General features: G+C 34.8%; 1 protein-coding gene across 12 annotated transcripts in view; it reads right to left on the bottom strand.

The window, feature by feature from the left end:
- DIDO1 (death inducer-obliterator 1) overlaps positions 1-27,115 on the bottom strand; it is a 60,533-nt gene that overhangs the window by 18,611 nt on the left and 14,807 nt on the right. For 4 of the 12 annotated variants that reach the window (XM_072633325.1, XM_072633322.1, XM_072633324.1 and 1 more), the window contains 9 exons: positions 23,975-24,053; positions 22,133-22,246; positions 20,845-21,697; positions 20,297-20,615; positions 19,219-19,431; positions 17,917-18,130; positions 3,010-3,487; positions 2,538-2,697; positions 293-409 (listed from right to left, as the gene is read on the bottom strand). In XM_072633325.1, coding sequence (XP_072489426.1) covers positions 293-409; positions 2,538-2,697; positions 3,010-3,487; positions 17,917-18,130; positions 19,219-19,431; positions 20,297-20,615; positions 20,845-21,697; positions 22,133-22,214 — 2,436 coding nt within the window. In that variant the 5' untranslated portion in view covers positions 22,215-22,246; positions 23,975-24,053. Of the gene's footprint in view, positions 1-292; positions 410-2,537; positions 2,698-3,009; positions 3,488-16,508; positions 18,131-19,218; positions 19,432-20,296; positions 20,616-20,844; positions 21,698-22,132; positions 22,247-23,974; positions 24,054-26,122; positions 26,248-27,115 lie in introns of those variants that run through there. The other 8 variants (XM_072633321.1, XM_072633320.1, XM_072633326.1 and 5 more) reach the window with 5 other exon arrangements.

Genomic DNA, 27,115 nt, shown 5'->3' with positions numbered 1-27,115 from the left:
TAACAACCCAAAAGGTAGGGAGTGTAAGTATTATGACTTTCCCATTCTCCTTTTAAATGAACAAACTGAATCTTAAGCTAAATAACTTGCCAAAATTTACACAAGCAATTAATTAAGTAGTAGAGGCAATATTCAAACCTGGGTATTTTGACTTTAAGTTCAGTAAACTTTCCATTATGGTACCAAAAGACTTTAATTGGTTAAATGACAAAGTAATATTTTAAGTATATTATACTCTCACATAAAATAGTTAAAATATCTAATAGTTTTAAAATTGTAAACTCATACTTACAGATTTTGTTGGCTTCTCTTTCCATGTTGACAATTCTTTAGATACAAGTTCTTCAGGTTTCATTCTTACAAGTTTTGCTAGAGAGATTTCTTCACGAAGAACCCGATGGAAAAGTCCCTATAAAGAAATGTCTTATATTAATCAAATATTTGAGGTAGTATGTTCAAAGTAATGATACTAAATGTACTAAATGATACTAAAAATGTACAAACTGATATTAAGATAGAATATGATTTCTGCCTTCATGAAAATTGTAGAAGTAAACAAATGATGCTCAAAGCAAAACATTCTAAGATGGACAAAATAACAGGAGATTCAGGCAGGGATAATTAAAGAAGATAGCATGTTAAAAATAGTATACATTATTATGGGTTTTAAGTAGGAGATTGACTTATCAATGGTGGACACAGAAGAGAATAATATCAACGTAAAAAGGTGTAATGTATATGCCTGGATCCAGGTTGGCTAGGATGTAGGGTTCAGTAGTGAGGGCCAAGGCAAAGAAGGCCTTGAAAGCCAGACTAAATATTCTAAACAGCACAATGATCTAATTATGGTGGTCCTTTAGAAAGATGAATTTGACAACTGTAAAGGATGATTTGGACAGAGGAAAACTAATGTCAGAAAAAATGAAGATGCTGTCATGATATCCACTGCATGAACTACCTTAGCAATGGGAATGAAAAGTTGCTAAAATGAACATATTTTGTCAATCATTTTACGGATAAAACAAATCCAACTAGGCTGTAAAGTTCTGAACAGGAGCAACATTGATATATTGCTTTTGTGTAACACAAGAGCTACCACTGATATTTTATAAATACTCGCTTTCCTATTTAGTTGGCTGTTTCTTCTTGGCCTTTCACTGATTTATATAATTCCTCTTGCTTCCAAGTGCAGTTGTTCCTGCAATAGCTGTCTTTGGCGCTCTTCTCTACATAATGTTTTGTATTTCATTTATTTCCACATCTCTAGAAATCACTCAGAAATATACATTATATGCCCCTAATCTCTTAACCCTATTTTGCAACTCTCTGTTAAAGATCTCCACTTGGACCTGTAAGTCATGCTGGACTCAGACTGCCCCTCAGCCCCACCAAAACCCAACTCTGACCTTCCTACAAATTTCTCTATCTCACACTTTGTCACCAACATCTCAATCAGGTTAAAAAAGTCAGACTTTGAGTCTCATCCCTCTCCTCTTTCCGCTAGTCAGCTGCCAAATCTTGTTACTCCTACATCCTTCTGTGTCTATTCCATCTACTCTCTTTCATGACCTAGTTAAGATTCTCACCACCACCACCCACTTGTCTAGGTTATTGTAATAGCCTCTTTTGACTGTTTCCTATCTCTCATCTTGCCAATTCATCTTTTACACAGCTGTCAAATTACTCAACATGCCTTAATCAATCAAGGCATATTACTCTCACTAAAAAGCTTCCAATAGTTGCCTATTTCCTATGGTTTAAAATACCAACTAATTAACCTGGCATTTAAAGCTCTCCAAAATCTAGCTGCAAGGAGCCTTTCTAAACTAATTTCACACAATCTTATTTCAGGTATTCCATGCTCCAAAGTGGACTCCTATTATTTCCCCCACCTTACTTTGCCCTTTTGCCTCTATGCATTTCTTGACACAAGACTGTATAGTTCTCTGTGTCTGGAATTATTTCTACATCTATGCTTGTTAAAATTCTTCATCTAGGCCCAATTTAATTACCACTACACCTCTGAAATATTTCCTTGTTTCAAAGAAAGTGATGTCTCCTTTGCCCCAATCAGAGGCTACCTTGCACCCTAGTTATCAGTGTAGAGGTACTATAGTATCGTGAACTACTTTTTCAATTTTTTGTTAGCAATGTTAAGCACTGTGTTTTTTTGAGGGCTATGGGAGTTTTCCTACTACTTTTTAAGCTAAAATACTACAAAAAATTAACATTTATTTTTTCTTTAGTGTTATCCCAATATGTGGGGCAGCTCGGTGGCACTGATGGATAGTGTCTGGCTTGTAGTCAGGAAGACTCATCTTCCTGAGTTTTAATCAGGCCTCAGATACTTAACAGCTATGTGATCCTAGACAAGTCACTTAAGCCTGTTTGCTTCAGTTTCCTCAAATGAGCTGGAAAAGAAAATGGCAGCCAGTCCAATATCTCTGCCAAGAAAACCCCAGAGAGGGTTGTGAAGAGTCGGGCATGATGACTGAAAAATGACTGAACATATCCCAATAGTCATGGAGCACACAAACCTGATTTTTTGGATCCTTGAGATTAAACATGATGCTGCGATATTTACTCTTGTACCGATTATCTGTAACTTGAAATAAGTTGAACATCTCCTTTTCAATATGCAGAGCAATTTTTCCTACTTCATTTTCTGTCATGATTAAGTCATCACTATCATTGACTCTGTGATGGAATAATCAAAAGATAGACTACGTAAAACACTGAGTTTAGCATAATTAGATTGGTTTACACTTAAAATTGCCAAGGATGAAGCATCAAAAAAATTTTTATCTTCATTTAAATGTTAACATATGGAATATTAAGTTTATTTAGCTTCTTGGTAAGAAGCTATCAGCAAATTAAAGTATGCATGATACACAAAAGTCATTAGTTTGGAGCTGAAAAAATATCTCTCCAGTATTTTCACCTTATTAGGTAATAGTATAATTCAGTACAAGTTGAAGTTATGTACCCAAAAAAAGCAAAATATCCCACCTTTTCCACAAAATCTCCTTTAAGGATCGTCTTATATTTTGTCGAATTTGAGAATTCGGTTGTGACTGAGAAGGACTAGCTCCTGATTTTCCTGAAGTAGATGAAGAAGCAGAACTAGCAGAAGGTTGTACTGGTTTTCTAGGCCCCCCAGCTACCGTGGACGAAACATTTAATTTTTTAGAAGTGGATGCTGCAGAAGCCAGTCCTGACTGTTTGGTATTTGAAACACTGCCTGAGAGATTGCCAGACAACCATGACTTTTTAGGGATGACACCTTTGAAGCCTCCAGGTGAATTTTTAATGGCTTGCTTAGTAACTGAAGTATTAATAACAGAAGGGGACTTCTTTGGGACTATATTTCTAGGCAAAGAAGAGATCTGTTTGCCAATAACAGAAGCTGAAGTTGAAGGAAGGACTTTCTTTGTTACAGGAAGGGGTGTGGCTGTTTTATCTTCCATCCTTTTCTCTTCTTTCACGGCTACAAAAGAAAAAAAACCATGGTAAGCACTAACATGCCAAAGAATTGAAAATCATTATAAATATATGTTCTCTATGATAATGGAGAAAAAAATTATAAAAAATATAATGAAGCTCAAGTAACACTAAACATGTATTTAGCAAAGAATTCTGCAAATGTTAGGAAGGGAAACGTTTCAAATTCTACATTTGTCATTAGTACGAACACAGAATTGTAAGAAAAAAATTAAATTCTGAGCATAAATATGAAGATAAAGACAGTTTATTAAACAGATGACCTCTAATGATTTCAAATTGCTACTGTATGAAGATACCAATCAAACTTAAAATGTAGATATTGGACCAATACATTTTTTCCCCAGGAACTGTCAAATCTCTCCTCTGACAGGTTGTGGAAAATTGTTATATCATTATATGGTAGTATGAAACAATTATGTATTGTTTCTATTTAGTTACGGATATTTGTACAGAACTTTAAAATCAACAATAACATAAGTGTAATTAAATAGCTGTAATAATCATAAACATAACCATTTTCTCTTTGGGGCTGTCAGAAATGATGTTTTCTATTTTATTCTGAGGCTGACATGTTATTCATCTTATATAGCTAATGAGATAGAAAAGCATAACCTTCATCAGAATCCCCAGGGAATTCTAAAATTAAAAACTTCACATTATCGGAATGGATAACTTAATTCCATAGATACAGATTTTAAAAAATCAAGAGATCATTTTGAAAAACTTTTTACATATACAGATTCCTAGTTTTGATTTTTAATGAGTTTATTCAGAAAAGGTTAAAGGAACAGGCGAAAATATTTTCTGAAAAATTCTCTATTACAACTTCACTTTTAAAAGGACTTTTACACGTTATGATTTGATTCTTTATCACAGAAGGAATTTAGTATATGTTATCTTAATTACAACATAACTTAAAATTCAAGTATGCAATAAACCACATTTGGGAATTATGTATTGCATAAGGAAAGCCTGTTTTAAAATTAGTGTCAGAATTGAAAATTCAGGTCTAAGCTAACTTACTATTACTTACATATTAGGGAATATAATTTAACCAAATGTATGTCAAAATTCACACGTAGTGCTTTGAAGACTTTTCTAAGACATTTTCCTCACAACTCAATTACTTTGATATTGCAAATAATGCTTTCTCCATTTATTGATGAGAAATCTGAGGATGTGAGGTTAAATTAATTTTCCATTGTCTGCTATGTGTACAATATACCACATAGTATCTTTAAGTGCAAATTAAATTATAGAGAGGGGTGAAGATGGATAATTGTACTCAAAACTAGCACTTTAAATTTTATAATAAAGATTATAGCAAAATGGGGCCAAAACTGTGGATTTGAACAATGGTATTAAATCTAGCTTTATTATAACAACTTCTTTCTTGTAAAAACACATATCCAGAAATATTCCTGAACAAATTATACAATTCAAAATACTATTAATTGTAGAGGTTTTATGTAATCTATATGGTCTTCGCCATGGTAAAACAGCTGCTAGTAAGATTTGAACAGAAAAACTTATGGGAAATGAATTGGGTGATACATCCATACTTTCAGTGTTCATGAATACATTTAATGAGCAAGTTGGCAGAAGGAAAACAATAATGGGAAATGAAAATAGATTTTCAACTTCAGAACAAACAGCACCCGGGTAAAATCGGTGTTCGCTTAGACTTAGGAGGATGGGCTAATGAAATCTAATTCACAGCTATAAAGAACATTAGCTATCATCCAGCACAACCTCTTCATTTTATGGATGAGGAAACTGAATCCCAGAGGTCAAATAATGGGTGAAATTGCAAGCTGATTCTGAGGAATCAGGCAGTAAACAGTGAATTTTCAGTTGGCATCAGTTTCACAGAAAGGAAGTTGGATAAGAAGATAGGAATTCTTGGGTGTTTGCCATTTTATCCAGAAGGGAATGGCCTATTTCAAATTAAGCTGGGCATCAAATACTCTGAAATAATATGGATTTTTAAAAGGCACTTTGGATGCTCCACTTACATACCACACCTAACCAACCAAGCATTTATATTATACTTGAAGTAGTTCCCTACTATAGGGAACTCTTGGTGAGAGTCCTTCTGTCAACATGGAACTCCTATTCTGCAACTTTAGTCTGAATAGAAAGTTGTCTGGAGCATTATGAGTAACTTGCTGAAGGTCACATGTCAAGGACTAAAGTTTGGACTTGACCCCAGTTTGTCCAGATGGAGCATCTTTTACGATCATCATGTTGCCTTGCTTTCTACTTTACAGCCTATAAGAATGTGAGGACAGTCTAACCATAGCACAGTGATATTTCTAATCTGAGAAAATTCATTTCATATTACTTATTTCAAGATCTCAACATATAAGAATCAGAGAGCATCCTGCATAGCATGATGTAGCCTATATGTGTTTCCAAAGTTAGTATAACATACAGCAAAAGACTGGAAATCATACCAAAAATGTGCTAGGTAGTCTACTTTCCAACACTGTTTATTCAGTTTAAAAGGCCCTTCTTCCTATGACTAATCATTTGCTCAGATTATTTCCAGTAATCTTTAGGGTACTTTGTTTTAGGGCAGTATGTTAATTCACAATGCTCTGAACAGAGTAAGCATTTAATAAATTCAAATGAAAATATTCCTGTCTACTTCATGCAGAACACTGTGCTCATCTGTCTTATGACCAAAAATTCAGATAAGACAAACAGCTATATTACAAAATGAAATCTGAGACCACAAAATGTGAAAATTCAAGTGCTATTGATGGGGTTGGAGGGGAGATGGAGGGGCAGTAAGTTTTAACAAAAAGTAACATTTTAATAAAGAGTTGAGCTTTAAACAGTGGGTGAGAATTCCACAGGCAGTAATTGCCTAGTACTATGTAGTATGGCACTACATACTATAACTAGTAGTATTGCAGTACTAGCCATAACAAGTGACTGCCTCTGCCCTGAATGTGCTTAAAGTATATAGGAGAGGTCAAAACATACTAGTGAAGGAGATTATTTTCTAGGGGGGGAAGGGGAATGGGGTGGAAGGAGAGAATTGGGGAAAGATAACAAATTTTTACTAAATTTATAACTGCCTATAAATGTACTGAAAATATCTATGTGTATAACAAAAATTTCCTTATCTTTAAATTGGAGTGGCAGACCCTTGTGTCTATAAACATGCTTAAGAATGAACCTACAGGTGTCTCACACCCAACTTATTTACAATTTTTAGTTGACATATTTTGGCTCAGTTTAGTAATTGCAGGAGGGGATATTTATTAATAACAGCAGCAACTTTATCTTCCAATTTTGACAATGATGTTTTCAAGATTTTTTATTCTTGAATATAGTATTAAAGTACCTTAGGAATTAAATGTGCGAGCAACTAATCAAAAATCAGAATCTAACAAACACTAAAAGCTTAACATCTTAACCTGCATCTAAATATCTTACAAACTCGTTTCATTTGATCATTCCTTTCTCCATTTTATATCCATCAATTTTAGCAATGTCACTCTGAAATACTGATGCTACTTTTTCATGGATAACAACAACAAAAAAAATCATGTATAAATCACCCTTCATCCCACTCACCAAAAGTAAAAGGAAAGCACCAGGTTGAAAATTACTTAACTCTTATCTACTTTCCTCAAATGAGAAAGTACCATGCTACAGTTTAAGTTTACTTATAAACATTTAAGTCAGTTTTTGCTAAATGGGAAAAGACTGTACTGTAATGTGGTACTAGATTTATAGTAAGTAAAACAATGAAGTCTTGTAGGTACCCTTATATCGGGTTTAAAATTTTAAAGATGTTAAGTAAATAGTGATGTAGACAGAATGGTAGATCAGGTGGAAAGAAAATGTCCATGGATGAGTTATATTTATAATAACGTATTCTTAGAATATTCAAATACCACAAAACAATACTTTTGATAGGCTTCCATTATGAAAGAGTTAACAAGCCAGCCATGATTCTGATGTATAACTAAGTTGGAATCTGAAAATACAAAATAGTTCCATGAATTTAAAGCACATTAAGAAAAAATATCACCAACCTGATTTTAATTGTATTATTGACTTATTTCAATCAATAACATTGTGATAAAAATTTTATGAACTTGTGATTTCTGGATACCTCTTTGCAAAGCTGCCATAATTCCCTTTTAAACACAAATACAAAGCATGAGATTTAAAGCATTACTGACATGGAAAACAGAACTTCAGTCTTAAATTCTTAATAGAGCAAAATTTAAGGTTAGAAAAAAGTTCTGATCTCCTTAGAAAAAATATTGAAAGTCCTCTACAATGTAGTTTTTAAAAGCCTTAAAGAATCCCCTCCCTAAATAAGTGTAATAAATCTTTATTCTGATGATTTTAATTTTTGGAGGCAAGGCAGCAAAATTTGGAGGCAGAAATTAAGAATACCAGGAGTCTACGAATCTGGGTACTAGTCTAGTCTGCTACTGATGAGTTATGTTAACTATTATTAGTCATTTCACTTTCTAGATTTCAGTTTCTTCATCTAGAAACTGAGAAGGCTGGAAGAAGGCTTTAAAATTCTACATCCCATAATAAGGGCTTTAATTAAATGGTTGTTGACATTCTATACTACAATCAATTTGTTTTCCAGTAATATGGGAAAACCATTTTTAAATAAAATTACAAATAGCTAAGAGCTTTAAAAATATCTTACTGTGCTTTCACAATAAATACTATTATTGACCTCATTTTACAGAGGAAACTGAAACAAAGAGAAATTAAGTGACATGCCCTGTATGTCTTAGGCCAGATTTGAACCCAAGTCTTCTTTTCTTGGCTTTTCATATCTTCAAGTGACAAGGTAAATTAGCTGTAACAGACCATTATGTAGTACAGATGAATTTACAGTGTTTATTCACTTAAGCCTCACAAGACAGTGGAAACAGGCCAACTATACAGACCTTTACTGCCAATTTAGCTCCCTAGCAACTGTTAGAAAGCATATGAGGAAGATGAAACAAACAGGGAGTTAAGTCTGGTGGTACTATACAAAGGTAAGCCCCAAAGATTATTTGGATTTTTCTGTTACAATCCTACATCATCACTGAAAAATGAGTACTGGTTGCACAAATCTCAATACTGTAGGAAGATTTGCATTAAGGATTTAGCACTGCATTTGTTTCAAAGTAAAAATGTATATTTAGATTTTCTTGTCCCATCACAGCAGAATTATGAAAGGTTAAAATTACCTGCTGCAGAATTTTTCTGGCACAGTGCCAAACTTCAAAGTTAACATTCCCTTAAATGGTTAGGATATTTCCAAGGCAGACAAAACCCAAATTAGTAAAGTACTCAATAGAAAATCTTGTAAAAAAAACTTTCAAGTTTATCTTATGTTAAATAATTTCTAAAGTAAGACAATTTTTAATAATTTCCATCCCAAACAAACTTAAAAGCCCCAAATAGAAAACTGAGCATTAACTCCCTCTCTCCCTCAACTCACAATGTTTGTACCACAGGGAATTAAAAAATTCAGGATCTATTAATTTACTAATGGAATATTCATTCATGTGTCCCCCACTTCTTCAGCAACCTTCTATCAATATTGACCTAGGTGTAGCAATGGATCACAACATCAATTTCAAAGTCTTTTGCCTTTTTTTGCGTACTATAAAAGCTACAGGAATCAAAGCTAGAATGTGAATTCAAAATCTAAGGGAAATGTGATAATTCTATTAATTAGTCTTTTGATCCACCCCTGACTTGAAGGTTAATGATCTGTTGTTGCTACCATCTTAATATGTCTCCTTTAGTCAGCTCTGCTCACTTGCTCCTCACCTGCCTACCTCACAGGATTGAAGAAAACCAGCAGTGACTAGAGGGGTGGAGAATATTTAGAACTGGAGATGTCTCAGCTTGAAATGAGATCCCTGTGGAGAGCAGACTCATCTCAGGAACAAGGGTTCTCCCTACAACGTCAGTTTTTAAAAGAAAAAAAAAGCCCTTGAATAAGGCAATAGCCATTTTGTAAAGAAAATCCAACTGAACTCTCATGATCCTAGCTGTTTAATGTAATAGCAATTCCCCAACCCATTATCACATGTAATGTGATATGTAATTCACACTTAAGTAGAAAGCCTTCAGGATTTAGAGGCTAAAAATAAAAACAAAGACAAAAAACACATGGTGGCCAACATTCTTATGACCAGTTTCTTCAGAACTTAGGTGTACGATATTGGAAAGCTTTCCAGTATGTTAGAAAACTACTAGAGTTTACGTAATGCTTGAATACTTTGAGAGAACTGTCACCTCCATTCCAGAAAGTGTCATACTAGGACTTTAGTGTAAGTATATACACTTAAGTACCAAGTTAATAGTTTTTCCTTATAATGAAGCATACTTTTAAAAAGGAATATTTACGTTAAAAGTATTTATAGAATTAAGAAAATTCATGTTGAGCATTACAGAATTCAAATTTCTGTGAATTATCAAACACCAGAAGAAATACACCCAAAATAACTACTTCTGAACTAAAGATCAGCAACTTTTTGGAATACATGGAGTAATTTGAAAGGAAGAATTGTATGAGTAGGGAAAAAAATCACTTAAAACGGAGCTTAGAGATCTAATCTAACCCTCTTTTGAAGCCTACTGTGTATGATTTGTCCCTGTTCCAACAGGTAGCATATCCAACTATTTGAACCTAAGACCTTACTTCAAATTCAGTTCGACTTGTTGTACTCTACAATTATCTCCGATAGTATTTTGTAGAACTGGTATTTTAAGAACTAATGTCACTAGTGTCACAGGATTTTTAGATCTGTTGTAAAGAAGCCTTATGATGACTCACTGAATGAAGGCAGGGTGGAGAGGGGGCAAGTATATTAGCAATTTTATTTGAAAATAACCACAGCCTAGAAGTTAATTACTATCACTATATTCATTCAGGTCTTTAGCATCTTAATTGGTAGTTACAAACAGGAAATGTTAGATGTATTAGAATTATTAGTTCTAGTATAGTGGTTTTTTAAACATTAAAGCTAGCCTTTCCTTTAACTTCTCTATTTTAGAAATGAAGAAACAGGTCCAAAGAAGTCTAGTAACTAGTACAAGATGCCAAAAGCTGACTGGTAAAGCAAGGATCTGAATTTGGATGCACTGCCTCCAAATCTATCAGTCTACAGTGTACATTACTGTATTTTAAAACTACCCATGAGAAACGTTTTATTTTTTAATGTGCTAATTTACATCATTTGTATCAACTTAGAGGTACATAACAGGCCAAGCATCAGGGCTGTATATTTCTTTAGTTAAATATCAACCCAGATTGTAAGGTGGCAAGAGCCCTGGATAGGGACAGACCTTAGCATGACTCCTGGAATTATCTGTACGACCAGAAACAATTTCTCTGAACCTCAGTTTCTTCGTAAGTAAAATGAGATGATTTCTAAGATCCCTTCAAGCTGAAATATTCTATGACAACTAAGCTGCTAATTTCAAAATCTTAAAACTCTAAGTGGAAATTAAATGTTAAACCAGCCCGTACACATAACAAAGCAGAATTAGTGATTTCATTTCTAGAACTACTAGGGAAGAAACGTTACCACAAGCAAAATGGGAACTTTGGTCTTAAGAGACTTGCCTAAGGCATTAAGTCAGTAGGTCAGTTAACCAGTCTTTGTTAAGCTCTTCTTCTGTGCAGTGGATTATACTGCTGAGTGAGTCCTATTACTAACATGTGAGAGGTAACACGTCAATTCAGGTTTTTCTAAATTCCAAACCCATTCTTTTCATTTACTCCACACTGCCTCTCTCAACTTTTCTTTTAAAAGTGTAACTATTTACCACCTGTTCTAAGAGTAGATGCAAGGAATGCATGGATAAACTAATATATGAATACATAGGTTTTCTTCTTCACAACTAACTGTAGGGGAACTAAAAAAAATTCTCAATTCACTAATTTGTTTCCAATCTCTTTGCAATTCTATACAATACTTAGGGGGAAAAAAGGTAACCATAAATCAAAGTAGGGTTTAAGGAAAGGGCATCTGGAGTCAGTGAACCTGGCTATTTAAATCCCAGCTCTGTTCACTATCCTGTGAAATCTTGGGTCAGTTAAGTTCCTCTGGGACTAGGTTGCTTCAATTTGTAAAATAGAGAAAATAGCACCCTCCTCAGGGGATCTGTTGTGACGGTCAGTTACCATGTATTAAGGGCCTACTTATGTGCCAGAGATAAGCAAGTGAGATCACTCATGAAAAACACATTGCTTTTTGTCAATCTTAGTCACTACTATTGTACAATGAAGGATTTCGACTAGATGAATTTCATGCTCCCTTTCAGTTCTAAATCTGTCATGTTATGAAATCTGCTGTCACTGAGACAAATATCCAATTAATACAGATGATTTCAATCTATTTTTACTTCAAATACAAGACGGAAATAAAATCCCATCACATTATCTTTTGAATAAAGGTCCCAGATTAGTCTTTTCTTTACTTAGTTACATGCTTTAGAGGTCTAAAGCCAAGGATATTGATTGCTAATTTGAGTATTTTCAATTTTTAGTCAATTTTAGTATCACCAAGTTCAAAACAATGAGTATTATTTTAATAAAATGTAGTCAACTGGTTGTTTCAAACTGAGTCACCATCTACAATTGGGGCTTTTAAAATAGGATGTCTCACCCTCTTTTAAAAGAGCTAAGTATGAAAACCCCAATGTCATCTTAATATATATTATTATGCAGATACTGTTCATTTAAAATATGCTCTAATTTACCTTTTCTTCTTCCTCCTGAATCCCCCCTTCTGGTTCATTCCTTCTGAAAGCCCCCATTTAAGTAAATGAAAGGGGCAAAAATTCAGGCTTACGTTTGCTTCCAGCTTCTATGAGTTCAGAAGCTGTCATTGAGGGATATCACTACCTTCCTGTTGATACTACTTTTAAAATGTAAATAGCCCATTTATACAAGAAAACAGGAAATACTAGTTACTAGATTTCTGTGAACACTTATCAAAATGGTTTTAATCTTTAAATATTCCTAATGAAAACACATACCATCTTACTTTTTAAGAAGCATAACTCCTAAAACAGGTACAGTATAGATTTCCTCTCCCCCTGGGAATTAAAGTCAAGAAAAATGATTCGAGGCATAAATAGGTTAAATATGATTTCAATTGGTGTTAGTTAATTGTGAATTTGCCTTATCTTTTTCTACATAGAATGCAAATTTTTATAGTACTTCTTTTATATCATAAAAAATTACTACCTGAAAATATTTAAGGTCTTAAATCCTCTACCAGAAAAAAAATACAATCTACCAATGTTAAGGAAAATTCAATTATTATTTAGGGGCATGGTAAGGACCTAAGAAAATCTTATCTTAAAAGTACCATGCCCAGAATAAATGACCCAATGTATCATGATGCCACTCCCCTTTCCTGTCTATTCCTTCATTCCCAATTTTGGCCAAACTGGTCTGTCAGAGTTTTCCTGCCTTTTCTCATTGTTCCCTACCTCTTTTAATTAATATGTCCTTCCTTACTTCTCTTCACGTGCTCAGTTCTTACTCATCTTTCAAGGACCTGATCAAATGCAATCTCTTCCATTAAAATTTCCCCTGAAATGCTGCACCCCTAACCTAGTCATAACTTGTTAGCTCCTAATGCACTAGCATTATTACTTTGTGTGCCTTTTGTACGTACCCCTAACCCACCCTATATATAGTCAACTCAATTATATTGTTTATGAACTTCTCATGCATTCCACTACCTCAGTGCTCTAGACAGAGTACTTCATGTGCAGAGGTATTTGATTGTTGAATAGAAAAGATGGTGATAAGAATATACTTTTAAGAATTAATCTAGTTTAATCTCCCTCATTTTAGAGATGTAACTTGAGGGTCTCCCAGAAGTGATTTGCCCAACTCACATTGCTAGTGAGCAGAGCTGGAACTTTCTAGAAACCAAGTCTCCTGTGCCCTGGCCCAAATCCAGGATTTTTTTCAACTACAATACACTGCCCAAACCAATTAACCCCAAAATCTCATTCTAGTCAACTTCCCACTCTATACAAATAGCAAAATTACCTTTATTTTGTTGCTGCCAACAACCAACCCATAATATACACAAACCAAACCCCGAATAAGCTAATTGAGTTTATTTATCATGCTTGTGTTTCCACAAAGTATTTTTTATATGATATCATTTTCTGGTTATTATAGAAGTTTCATTTTTAGAGAAATCTATTTAAGGAGTGTGCTACCCCCAAAATTATCTTTTTGTATGGAGGCTGTTAATTTAATAAATTTCAACAGTGGAGTGAATGTTTTACTTATACAGGCTACTTAACATGTCCTCTAAAATGCAAAAAAAAGTAACTGACACACCTCAGTTAACTGGGACAACCAGAAATAAGAGGCACTGAATATTTTTTCTTATTGCTTTGCCTCCAATAGTTTTTTTAGCAGCCTACATAAAAAAGGAATACTATCTTAAGTTAAATAGAGGTAATCTGAATATCGTATGTAAAGCTTTAAGTTTTCAAAATAAAATGTAAAATGTTACCGTAGATCAGGGCTGGACAAATCCCATGTGCCAAGTTACCCTGGCACCTACTCTTTTCAGCGAAATCTTACCCCAACTACAGAAGCGCACTTCAGTCTTCCGGCTCATGCAGATTCACTTTTACTACCACAGCAACTTGAAAAGAAGTCCTTGGGGCAGTGGGCAGCAGCAGCGGCCAACCCATTAGGGCTCCTCAGAGCCCTCTGCTACCACTGTACCTGCTCCAACTTGTGCTCCACTCCCTGTAACCACAGAGGTAGAGACTGGGCAAGAGGGAGGGTGGGGCTGGCCTCTAGCACTCCCCCCCACCCCCACATACAGGGCCCAGATGTGTTCTGGTCGGACGTGAGCAACTCACTCTTTGAACCTTTCCAGATGATTCTTTGAAGCATTTCTGTAGATCTTGGGTAAATGTGGGGTCCAGTGTCCTCTGTCAAACATGCAGCTTTCCCACCTACCCCCATTTTTCGTTCTTTAAAAGCAAAGAAATTCATCTGGTTCCTATATTTCCTATCTGGTTCCTATATAGATCCAAAGCAAAATTTTGGAAGGTGGTCTAAAGTACATTTTTGTGTTAAGCAGTGTGTGTTCACCATACCAATGATATAAGCTCAATGAAACTGGGAAAAAGAAAAAAAAAGTAGCAAAGAAATGTGCCTTTAAGGTTTTAAGGTTCTAAACTACTTACAGAAGGGATGTAGGTATCAAGAATTTAAGAAAATTGTTTTCAACTCTATGCTTTACAAAATGCTGGGGGATAAGAGAAGTGGAAAAAGAAAAAGGGATATACAAACAGAAACCAACTTCACACAAATGAAGGAAAAAAGACCCACATCAGCAATTTGAATTAGTTATCACCAAAATATTAAACATAAGCTTAAAAACTACTTGTTAACTGTTCAACATTGTAGTATTTTTCGACTGCATTAGTTATTTCCTTAGAATAGATAACTCCCCTTCAAATAATTCCTATCAATTCGGATGGGTAACTTCTCTGTAATTTAACTCTTAAAGAGTTCCAAAGGGGCACAGTATGCTTCAGATGAGACTTGAACCCAGATCTTCCAGTTCTCTATCTACTTGCCAGACTGCTCTGACATTAATTTAAAAATAGATAGCAGAATTAAGAAGCTTTGATTTATGGAATCATTGCTCCTCTTCACCAGAAGAATAAATTTCTCATCTATGGGTGGCCCAGAAGATATAGTTGCAGCAGCCTTAATAACCCACATTCAATACAGTTTGGGGAAGGCAAGTAAATTGAGGGCATTTTTCAAAACCCCCAAACAAGTGCTTACAAAAATGCTAATTTTATAATACATGCATTGGCAGCTAGTCAATCAAAAACGTGGAAAATCTGTAAATAGTGGAAATACTCTAATATAGAGGTGTTATTCTATACCCTCTCTCCCCCACTCCCTCTTGTATGTATAGGAGACATTCTATACTGAAGATGATCTAATCCATAGCTCCGTTATCCCAAAGAACACACTACATCTCACGGTTTTAGTAAAAGGAAAGAAGAGTCATGGGTGGTCACCAATATGTAAGGAAAGGTTTAGTAGCAGTCACACAATGAGTGATTTTATGTATTTTACTCCCTGGTATGGTCTTGGAGGATCATAAAGTGTAGGGCTGAAAAGGAATTTAAGAGATCATCTAGTCCAACCCCCTTTCATGTTACACTTGAGGAAAAAGTGAGGACCAGAGGTGTGAGGGTGACTTAACCAAAGTCACACAGGAAGTAGCAGAACAAGGATTCAAATCCAGGTCTTCTAGCTTCAAATCCAATGCTGCCTGGAGTAACAAGAAACATAATAACCAACCTTCCCTTTCCCACCCCACCCCCATTTTGCCCCATTATACCTTCTCCATTGATCCTTTCCTCCTCAAAACCCACCTCAGATTCTTCCCTGCCTCCCAATTCTAGCAACTGAATAGTCTTCAGTATATACACCTCTCAAGAATTAAACCTACTAGTTATTCTGAACTTTCTTATTCATTTATGGTAACTAAAAACAACACATGTAGGTGAGATGTGCCTCAGGCTAAATATATAACCCCCTCCTCACCAAAAAAAAACAAAAAAAAAAAACAAAACCCAAAAAATGGATAGTTAAGAGGGATTAAAGAGGGTAGAGAACCATAGATGGACCTCATCTCAATATATAATTCTCCTCTTACTGAATTCTGATGGTGTCTACTGTCCCTTACAACTCAATTTTTTAACAACAGGGAATCTGCCCTCTCAGTTTTTAGAGGAATTCAGAATGAGGGTAACTGAGGGGCGGAAATGACAACAATGGAATAAGGAGAGCTAAGATGTATTTTCCCCTCTATGCAGATGACTTCCTGATATTATTAGCAAGTTATTAAAACATAGGTGGGTTTTCCAGAGATTCAGATATGAAATTCCAGTAGAACCAGGTGCAGTTTCAAAGTCTGTCATCAAAAACAAGGTGGATGTGTATTGTGTTTTTTATTTCCCTTTGCCTATCCTCTTTTAATTTCCAAAATCACTGTCAGATTGTAGACTGATACAGGTATATATCATCTGTTAACAAAACAGATGTAAGATGCAATAGTTTTAAGAATGCATTTGAATGTCTTAACTTCATTACTCTGGAACAGAAGATAAGATAAAGATGAAATTAATTCTTCCATTCCAAAAGCTGTGAATTAGAAAAGCAGAGGCCATTGTTCCAGAAACACTTGAAAACAGAAAGCTAATTTTCTCCTTAACTTTCATTTATATTCACTACAATTCAGAAAACACACTATTATTCACTTACCTTAATATATATACTATAATCAGATCTTCCGTAAAATTGAGTGTTTATGTGAATAAATGTAGTATATGAATTAGACACTCAAAATTAAACAAAACCTTCTCATCTGCCGAGTCAGAAATAAAAAGTTAAACCTGAAAATCTCTAACATAAGCAGAGTATCACCTCAGGTTATTTGCAGAAAGTTTCCAAAATGTACAAGTCATTAAAATTGATGATTATGTGCTGCTGACATGTGCAAAAAATAAAATGAAAATAAAAAAGCTAAATGTACTTTAAAGATCTGTGATATTGTTGGTCTGAATGCTTTCTTCCCCGACACAGAACCCAACCCCTCTAGGACTTGGTAGATGGTCTGCGAGTGACTGGCCGAAAAATTCGTCAGCCTATGGCCAATCTGGCGAAGAACCTCTCCGAATTTAGCTAGGCTGGTCCTTGGACAGCAGACATACAGTCCGTCCGTCGCTGGGCCCACACTCTCGAAGCCTTTCCAGCTTGGTAGGGGCTGCCAGAGCTTGCACTCCACCACTGAATGGCATAGCCTTCAAGAACTCAAGGTCACCTCCACACCACGATGAAGTGTTAGAGGACTTTTGTGGAAGAAAGCTAATAGTACAGCAAGAAAATTATTGTCGGTATTGAGCACTGATGAACATGGATGATGTGTTGAACCTATTAAGGCAAAATTTGCTAATGTTACTATACTTACCACCTACTGAAAATAGTTTTAAGAACTCAATCATCAAGGACAAACATTCAGCAACCATGTGTGGACAACTATGTTTTGTGAGTGTTGTGTGTATGTGTGTCTGCATATGTGTGTGGTGTGTCTGTGTGTGTTATGTGTTTACATTTTCTTTTTCTCAAAGCAAGTAAGTCACAAAATACTAAGAAGTGTACTGGACCTTGAAAATCTCCTTAGATGTATATATGTACATGAATTGTTGAAGGTGAAGAAAGTGTTTAAGAGCAGAATAAAAACACGATTAAACTTCCAAATCTTGGACAAGCCAAAACTGGGTGGCTATTTAGAATAGAACGTAAAGGATTGATGAGACAAATCCCTGTGTGATACATACATTTATATAACAGTGATGATGAAATGGCAGCAGTCTTTTCTGGCTTTACTGCATTGTAATTGTGATCGCTTGCCCAGGATGGTGTGCTGCTTTCTGAAGTTGTTTCCTTAACAAGTCCTTCGTTTCTAGGTGCTGTCACCACAGTTTTCTTTGCAATGTTTTCTTTTTTGTCAGGAGCTGGCCTCTTCTGGACAGAAGAAATTTTAATACCTGCCTGTATAATCAAGTGAAATCTCAGTCACCATTTGTAAAATGGCTAAAAGTTATATGACATACTTGGTTTCAATTCTATATTACAATTAACATTTGTTACTACACTGTTCCTGGAGGCATGTTAATTGAGTAAAACTACATGTAATAGTGTGATCTAATAATCAAAAAAGCTATGTGCTCTTAGGGTGTAATCAATAGAAGTATCTAGTACAGAACGATCAAGTGGCAGTCCTGTATGCTGATCAAATCAAATCTAAAGTAACGTGTTCAACTCTGGATGCCACATTTTAGAAAGTTCACAAACTGGAACAAGTCAAAGATGGTGAAGAACTCAAAATATTTTTAAAGGAGATGACAGAACTTTTTAAATATCTGTGGGGTCACCATGTGAAAGCATTAAAATTTTCTGCTTGGCTCTAGCAGGGAGTACTATAAGCAATAGACAGAAGTAACAGAAAGGCAGACTTCAGCTTAACAAAAGGAAAAATTTCCTCAAAATGAAAGATGTCCAAAACTGGAATGGCTGCCCCCAGAGGTATTCAATACAGGCTAAGCAATCATTTAACGTAGATGGGGATTTTTGATTTTAGGATATATATATCCATACCTATCTATCTATCTCTCTATGCAAACACACCTTTGAGGATTCCTTATAATTCTAAATCTCATATTTTAAAGTCATACGGTTAAGTCTCACTTTTTGTAATTAGTAAAAATAAACAGGAATTTAGACAACCTTGTGTAAACTAGCAACAATTTATGACATGCATCTCCTACCCACTTTTGTGTGTATTAATAATTTTCAATTCCCTGAGGGAATGATCAATTAGCTACATTATAGAATCTATATTTTGTCTCCTTTCTTGGATTGTCTACTTCTCCAGTGCATTATTAGCTCTTTGACTAGATGGCAGTCAGGAGAAAGAATTACTGAAGTGTAGTTAGCATTCGTTCCTTACTGATGGCTCTGATGAGAAGGTCAAACTATTAGCTAAAACAGTATAGCTGTGAATATCATTTAGGTATGCTTTTCTTTTCCCTCAAAATAAAAACCATACTTAACTTTTTTCTTTATCTAAAGTAGCTTACCTGAACACCAGTTTTTGGAAGACTGCATTTTTCAGGTTTCAATTTTGGCTTTTCTTTTACTTTTGGTTTGGGTTCTTTGCCAGCAGACAGAAATTTCATGGTGGCTGCAGCATGTTTAAGGATACAATCATTACTACAATATACTGAGTCAGGTTGAGCCACACTGGAACAACCAGGACCAATACATTTTGAGGCACCAGGAGTCTCAATAACCTGCAGATTGAAATGTGCAATATATTTAAACAGCATAATTGGAATTACTAAAGAACTAAAGTATTACTAAAGTATCATGTTTGGATTATTTTCTTCCAGTCAAGTGACACTAGTAGCATATAAGTATATACCATCCTCATCATCACTAAACTTTATCTTCATTTAGTCTTTACTTAACAATCTGAATTATTCATACTTATTCATGCCATTTTTTGGCACCTAACTTTTGCAAATACACAAATAGCCAAAAACAAAATCACGTGCAATTTCTAAAGAAATTCATTTATCATTAGAAAAATCCCTGTAGTTTTAGCTAATTCATTCAAATGAAGCCTGTTTCTCGAATTTGACAGCTTCAATTATGTGCTTTGGGCTTCAAAATAAGAAAATCTTATATGAAAATCCTTTAAAGGAAGATACAGAATATAATGAATCTATGACTTTTCTTGCAAACATATAAAATTGTATTCTAGATGATTTTAGTTCTTAATGGCCTCGATGATTTTAGCATGCTTCTGGAATTATAATAAAATGTTGGTCCTCCCATCTCTAAGAGATTTTGTGATAAAGCAGATTACAAGTCATAAGAATTACTCAGAGAGAAGTTTGGTCACAAAGTAGCAGCAACAGTAGCACACCCATTTTTCTATGAGTTTAATAAAAAATAAGTATTAAAAGAGAAATGAGCCATATTTAAACAACATTCATCAAGTACTTGCTTACATTTTACTTATCACTAAGAGTTTCAGAAAATTGGTTTCAGGAAGATTAATTCCAATATTGAAGGTTTTAATAATAAGTCTGAAATTGACACTATAATTCTTTAAAAACCTAGCTTTTAAAAATCTTAAGGCGAAATACTCACAGGTTGAAATATTTTGAGCTTTTTCTTGCCACTTGGATTGGCAGCTTTTTCAATTCTACCCTTGATTCCTTGATCTTCACTGGATTTTTGCTCTATTGTCCCTATACTTGTCAGTTCTGTACCATCAGCATTTTCATGTCTAAACTTAGTTTCCTGCTGATCAGATTCGGAAGCAGTCTCATCCTGCACTTGCAGGATGGTGCAATTTGGACAGATATAATCTTCTCCATTCCTTTCCAAAAGCCTTCCACGAGCTTCAGAAATCCCTACACAATCACCATGAAACCATTCTTCGCACCGGTCACAGCAAATCATAAATCTGAAAAATTAAAAAAAAAATGTATCAGATGCAGAAAAACAGAATCAAATAACCATCAATTTTAGAAGCTAAAAAAACTCACTTAGAGATCAATTAACTTTCAATTAAAATAACCATTCTATAGTTGGTAGAATTTACCAGTAAGGTCTAGCTCTTTGAAATCTTTTATCACTTAAATAAACTTACAGGCAAAAACATACATTTTTTTTCCTTTCTATCAACTACGTACCTGTTGTTATGAGGTTGTCGACATATGCAATACAATGCATTAGGGTCATAAACCTCACATTCAGGTTTCCGCTTTACTAACTCTTCAGGTTCTTCATCTTTGATTCCCTGAGGAGCTTTCCCCTCCAAATTAATATCCTGGTCTTCCTTAGACTCCTGGGGCACAGCTACTTGATCTATTGTCTCAGGTTCTTGCTTACTGGGCACCTCAGTTTCCACTGTATTACCTGCCTCAACATCAACAGTTTCTGTGGGATCCTCTTCACGACGTTTCTTCCTTAGGCGATTTTGTATACCTTTCAGGGTCAATTCTGAGGGTTCTTGTTCACGCTTTCTTCTAAGACGATTTTGAAGTTCTTTCAATGTCAATCCATCACTGTCACTATCAGAAGTATCATCATCTTCATCATCATCATCTTCTTTTGTTCCTTTTGTAACTGTAGTGGGCTGTCCCTTAACATTCCTGGAGTCAGATTTCTGACCAGTTTTAGTTTCAGGAGTGCTTTCCACACTTCCTTCAGAAGCAGTTTCTACATCAGTAACCGGACAGGAGGCTGGTTCACTTGAATCTTCCAATGTAACAGGAACATTTTTCCTTCCTCTCCTTCTAACTGTTGTAAGAAATTCTTCTACTCTTTCTGTACGCTTGGGCTGCCGCCCACTTCGACGAAGGGAGAGGCTTTGCTGCTGCTGTTGTGGTTGCTGATCAAGGGACTCTATTTCAGCATCTCCTGCACCCTCACGTTTAGCAATAGTAGTTCTGCGAAAACCCCATGTTTTCCTAAACTCCTTACTTGTGGGTTTAATTGCTTTTGGAGCCTCATCATTGCTGGGGTCACCTTTATCATCCAAACCTTAAAAAAAGGAAAAATTATAAATTTATTAATCTTTTAAAATTATTTGTTTCTAATCATTATGGCATGCACACAACAGATAGAGGACTGGAAAAGAATCTCCAGGTTATATAGTCTGATTCTCTTATTTTACAGATGAGGAAATCAAGGCCCAAAGAAATTATATGATTTGCCTGCTGGTTGGTCATGCAATACATGGTAAAGCTGGGATTTAGATATATTTATCTGCACCAAATTACATTCTGAACAACATTTTATATGTATGAACATTTGTGCAAAAGGCAACCAAAAAAGAAACACAAGTTTTCATCTATGGAAAAGTGAATCTTTATATTAAATTCATACTTTAGAGTTCAGAAGTTGGCTTTCAGGTTTTTCACTAGCATTCTGAGGATTACATGTAAATAGTTTTCTACTTTAAATAAAAGTAAATACCTTGGGAATTACTTTCCATATTGTCCAAGCTTGACTCAGATTTAAATGCCACTGATGATTCTGGATTTACAGCATGTTCCATCACAGGAATACCAGAGTTCTATAAGTGTAATCCTAAAAATATACAAAATTAACTTGATTTGTGATGATGGGTTATTCTGCTTTGTACCATACACCACAAATAGTATATGTAAGTACTTGATAATGAAAACACAAGCAGTTACCACTTCACATTTGACTGTTCTGCTCATGTTCAGGAAGACCTGTGTAAGGAATAAAAGCGAACAGAGTATCCTATAGTCTCTTACTGCACTTCTCTTATGCATTTCCATTCAAATTTCTATTGTAGTTATGTGTATGTGTCCTAGCTTCCCCACTAAAACTGCAGTTTTATTGAGGAAAGAAATCCCAATCTATTTTCTCCCCCTCAGCACTTATACTTGTACATAGTAGGTCTTTATAAATGTTAGTCATTCCAGTGATGAACACAGACTGCCTGTGTATATACTCTAGATATTTCAATTTATTACATCCTTACTTCAACTCAGTATCTACTAAGCTTAATGCTGACATCAAATGATCACTAACTTCTAAGAATGGTATTATATTTTCTTCCCATCTATTAAAACCTAATTCAAATGTCCACTCTTTCCTAGCAGAAGCATCTCTTGATCCCAACTACCTAAAAGCATTAAGTTTTCACACACACTGGCACACTATTTGCAACTCAAGCTCCACCTTCGACAGGAATCCTTTCCTAACCCCAACCAAAATCTTTTTTTCCTCTGCATATACTTACATGTACACATAGTCTCTTCAAGCATAAGCTCCTTGAGGAGACCTAATATTTTTTGTCTTTTCATTCCCAGAGGCTAATACAGTACCTGACACGTAGTAGTAGGTACTTAATAAATGCTTAATTGATAAGACTTTTGTTCACACTCCTTTAGGAATTCATCATGTATTATTTTATAAGTTACTTGTGTATTCGTCATTATCATCCTATTCATCAGGGCTTCTTAAACTTTTCCCACTCTTGACCCCTTCAGCACTTATGAATCAATGAGATGAGACCCACAGTCACCAGATCATGTCTTAATTAAGCTTTCTATCTCTACTAGCACCTAAATCACAGCATTCTACTACACATAAAAATTTAATTCTCTAGATTCTCTTAGTTTAAGTTACCTATGTCAACTAAAAAAAAAAAATCACACTATGATCACTCTTTAAGGTTAACTTACTCTACAATTATCTGCAATAGCCTTTGTAGAAAGGAATCTTTTGAATATCAACATTATTTCTCTAATTCTATAAACTGCACCTGGGCAATTTTTGTAAATAACTGCAACTGAAAATCAAAACTTACGTGCAGACTTCTCCATTTCTGCTAAATGTTGTTTATTCACCAAGTTCAAACTATAAACTGTCACGAGAGATCTATTTAGACAAAGACTGCACTGCTTAAAAAGTATGGGTATAAGGGTCAGCTATAAAGTAGTTAAATAAATGACCAAAAATCTAAATTAATACCTCCTTGTGATCTGGGATATTCCAAAACAATTCAAAGCTAAATAGGAATACTTATATCCTTAACAAAAGGTAACAATCTAAAAAATAAATAAATTAAAACATCTAGGTATAAGGAAACTAAAACTGGTATCATGTCACATTTTACCTGACTCAACAACATATAGTTGGACATCTTCCTGCAGTTCTAAATAAAACAGAATAGAGTGAAGAAAGAAGTGGAGAACCACACACCAAAACTCACTAAATGTCTACAATCTGAAAGACTTAGAAAAACACACACCCAAATATAAAACAAAACAAAAAACAAACCCCAAATAAAACAGGATTGTCTTGATGTCAACTCAAAGGATCTAGGTGTAGCAACCAAAGTTTCACTTGAAGTAAGCTCCTGAAAAAAATCAAAATAGGTTTACAAAAACTATTCTCCCACCACACAGGCACTGAACACAGCATCGTCAAAATGACTTGAAATTTTTTGAATCTTGTATTCGTAAAGTTAAACGTAATTTTCCACTAGAAGAAAAACTGTAACCAGGGTAATCAAAGTTAAACATAATTTTCCTATAAAAGAAAAACTGTAACCAGTGTAATCAAAGTGTTGTGTGTGTGGGCGTGTGTCTGTCTATCTGTCTTTGTGTAAGGGGGTGATGCTGGTGATGAAAGGCAGAATAAAGTATAACACCCATCCTCAAAAAATTTACAAAGTAATTAATAAACAATAATAGAATAAAAATTTCAAAAATCAAATGTAAAGTGGTGTAATGTTGGTTCAGAGTACAACAACTGTGAAGAGAAAGGAAGGAGATCAAAAACAGGTTGGAGTACAAGGAAAGGAAGAATGAATTTTAAAAGAACATGGAGGATATAGATTAGGGAAAGGCAGGGGAAGAAAGGTGTTTTTATTCACTGGGAATAGCAGTAGAAGAGTAGATAATATCTTAAGAGATGGGAATGAATATAACCTAGAAGAGGAGGGCAAAAAGAGGAAGAGATTGACATGACTAGAATATGTTGGAAGTTAAAGTTGGATAGGTAGAGCCAAATTAAGGATTTTGAAAGCCAGAATCTCTTTGATTTAAGATAATAGGGAATTCACTATAGGTTCTTGTGACATGATAAAAGCAGATTAATCTGGCAATACTAGGCCACATAGATTAGAAGGTAAATGTAGCTCTAGTTCATGCACAAAGGATTAATAGAAATTCAAGAACTGAAAGGGAACTCATGTGATCTAGTCAAATCTGTGTATTGAAACAATTCAGTCTACAGAAACACCAGGAAAATGGTCTCTTAGTCTCTTTTTGAAGTTCTAGAATGAAGGTTAACCACTACTTCACCGATTTTGAAAAACTACAATTGTTAAATAAGCCTAAATCTGCTTCTAATGTTTAGCCTCTGCAGCCAAGCAGAGCAAATCTAATCCTTATCCCAATACTAAAACAACTGTAGTTCCCCACCCTCAATCAAGTCATCACTTTTCCTGGCCAAAAAACTGATATTCTCCTGTTCTTGTTACCTTGCATACCAGAAATACGTTACTCAGAGTTCTCTTAGGTGCATGATGAGTTTGAGAAAGGACAACAAACAATGGGAGTTAGGGCAGTGCTTCTTATTCTCAAAGTATGGTCTGGGGACCCCTGAGAAGTTTCCTCAAGACCGTCTCAGGGGATCTATGAAACCAAATCTATTTTCCTAAGAATACAGAGACATTATTTGCCTTTTTCATTCTCATTCTCTCACAAGCATAAATAGATTTTTCCAGAGATTATAAGACCTATAAATTAAAGATTTAGCTGTAAGTATGAATACTCAGTATCAGCTCTTAATAGAGTTAACTCATGTAAACAAAAGCTCTCTGGGGCTCCTCAATGATTTTTAAGAGTTGTAAAGGGGTCCCAAGGTCAAAAAGTTTAAAAATTGTTAATGTGGAAATGAGTAATTAAAACTGAAACAAAGTTGTTATCCACAATGGTAAAGTAGATACTCAAAATAAATAAGCATTTCCTTATTTCTGCAATTATGTTGGTTTGAAAGGTGCTTTTACAGGACCAAATTACAAACTTAAAAGGGGTTAATTTTTGGTGATTATGTTTCCTCATCAAAGTGGAGTCATCAATAATGAAAATTGAAATCTAATACTCCTATGTCAAATATGACTACTTTGTCACCTCAAATCTATTCAGAATTCTAATCTTTGTCTTGAAGAGACCTGAACTGTTTTTAAAATGAACTTTAATCAAGGATATAAAATGTATGCCCATGATTACTATGAGCAAGATTGGCTAAATACAATTAAACTACTAATATTACACCATTTACTTTATTTTCTTTTACATATCCCTAAGTACTTGGTCATAAAACTGTAATGAATAATGCAGAACATGGAAATTAGTAATTACTTATTAAAATAGTCCTGAATCTTCATAAACCCCTTTAATTTACTTAATCCACCAATACCTTTTCCTCATTACCAAGTGTTACCTGGAGCTCAGGTCTCACACATCTTACCTATTACTCAAATTCACTCCAACTGCCTTCTCCTTAACTGCTGTCTCCCTCAGTTACCCTGGAACCTACACTGTAACATTCCAAACCATTCTTTTTAAAGACACAGTAAATGTAACTCTTTTGTAGTCTCCTATACTTTTCTGTAGCTTTACTTCAGACAAGTTGCTAGTAAATTAAGACAGCCATTATTTCAGTTACTTTCCTTAGAATCGAGGATTATGTAAAATTACATTCACTATGGTTTTTTTTTTAAAAAGGAACTTCTAAACAAGGAATATCCATGTAAGAATTTGTAAATTCATGGAATAAGGCCAAATTACAGGTTTGACAGAGTTCCTATCCAGAGTTTGCTATTTTATTAGCTGTATGACCTTGGACAAACCACTTAACCTTGTCAGGACCTTGATTTCCTTATCCATAAGATGAGATAAATGCCAAGGCTCTGTCAATGCTCCTGGCAGCTCTAAACCCAATAATCCTACGACCATCTCTTTGCTGATCACACTAAATATGCCACACTATTCTATACTTAAGTAAACTCTGATTGACTAGAAAAAAATTACAATATAGATAATAAGGCAAGGGAAAACCACAAAAATGAACAGCATTTTGGTAGGGAGGCAGCACAGTGAAACTTGGGCCCAGAATCAAGAAGAACTGTTCAAATCCCACCTCAGATATTTATACTAGCTATGTGACACTAGGCAAGTCACTGAACGTGTTTGCCTCAACTGTAAAAAAAAAAAAAAAAAAAAAAAATGAAAATAGGAACAATTCCCTTAAAAGGATTATTCTGAGGATCAAATAACATTTTTAAAGCACTATAATGCCTGGTTCACAATAATGATCAACATACAAATTGAACACCATTTTTCTAATATTTCTTTCAGAAACAGTGAATTTTTATCCAGTTTAAAATCAAAGTATTTCAGGGACCTCCCC

Source organism: Notamacropus eugenii, chromosome 1 (genome assembly GCF_028372415.1).
Source record: "Notamacropus eugenii isolate mMacEug1 chromosome 1, mMacEug1.pri_v2, whole genome shotgun sequence".
Classification (NCBI taxonomy): Eukaryota; Metazoa; Chordata; class Mammalia; order Diprotodontia; family Macropodidae; genus Notamacropus; species Notamacropus eugenii.
This window is presented reverse-complemented; position numbering and strand designations above follow the sequence as displayed.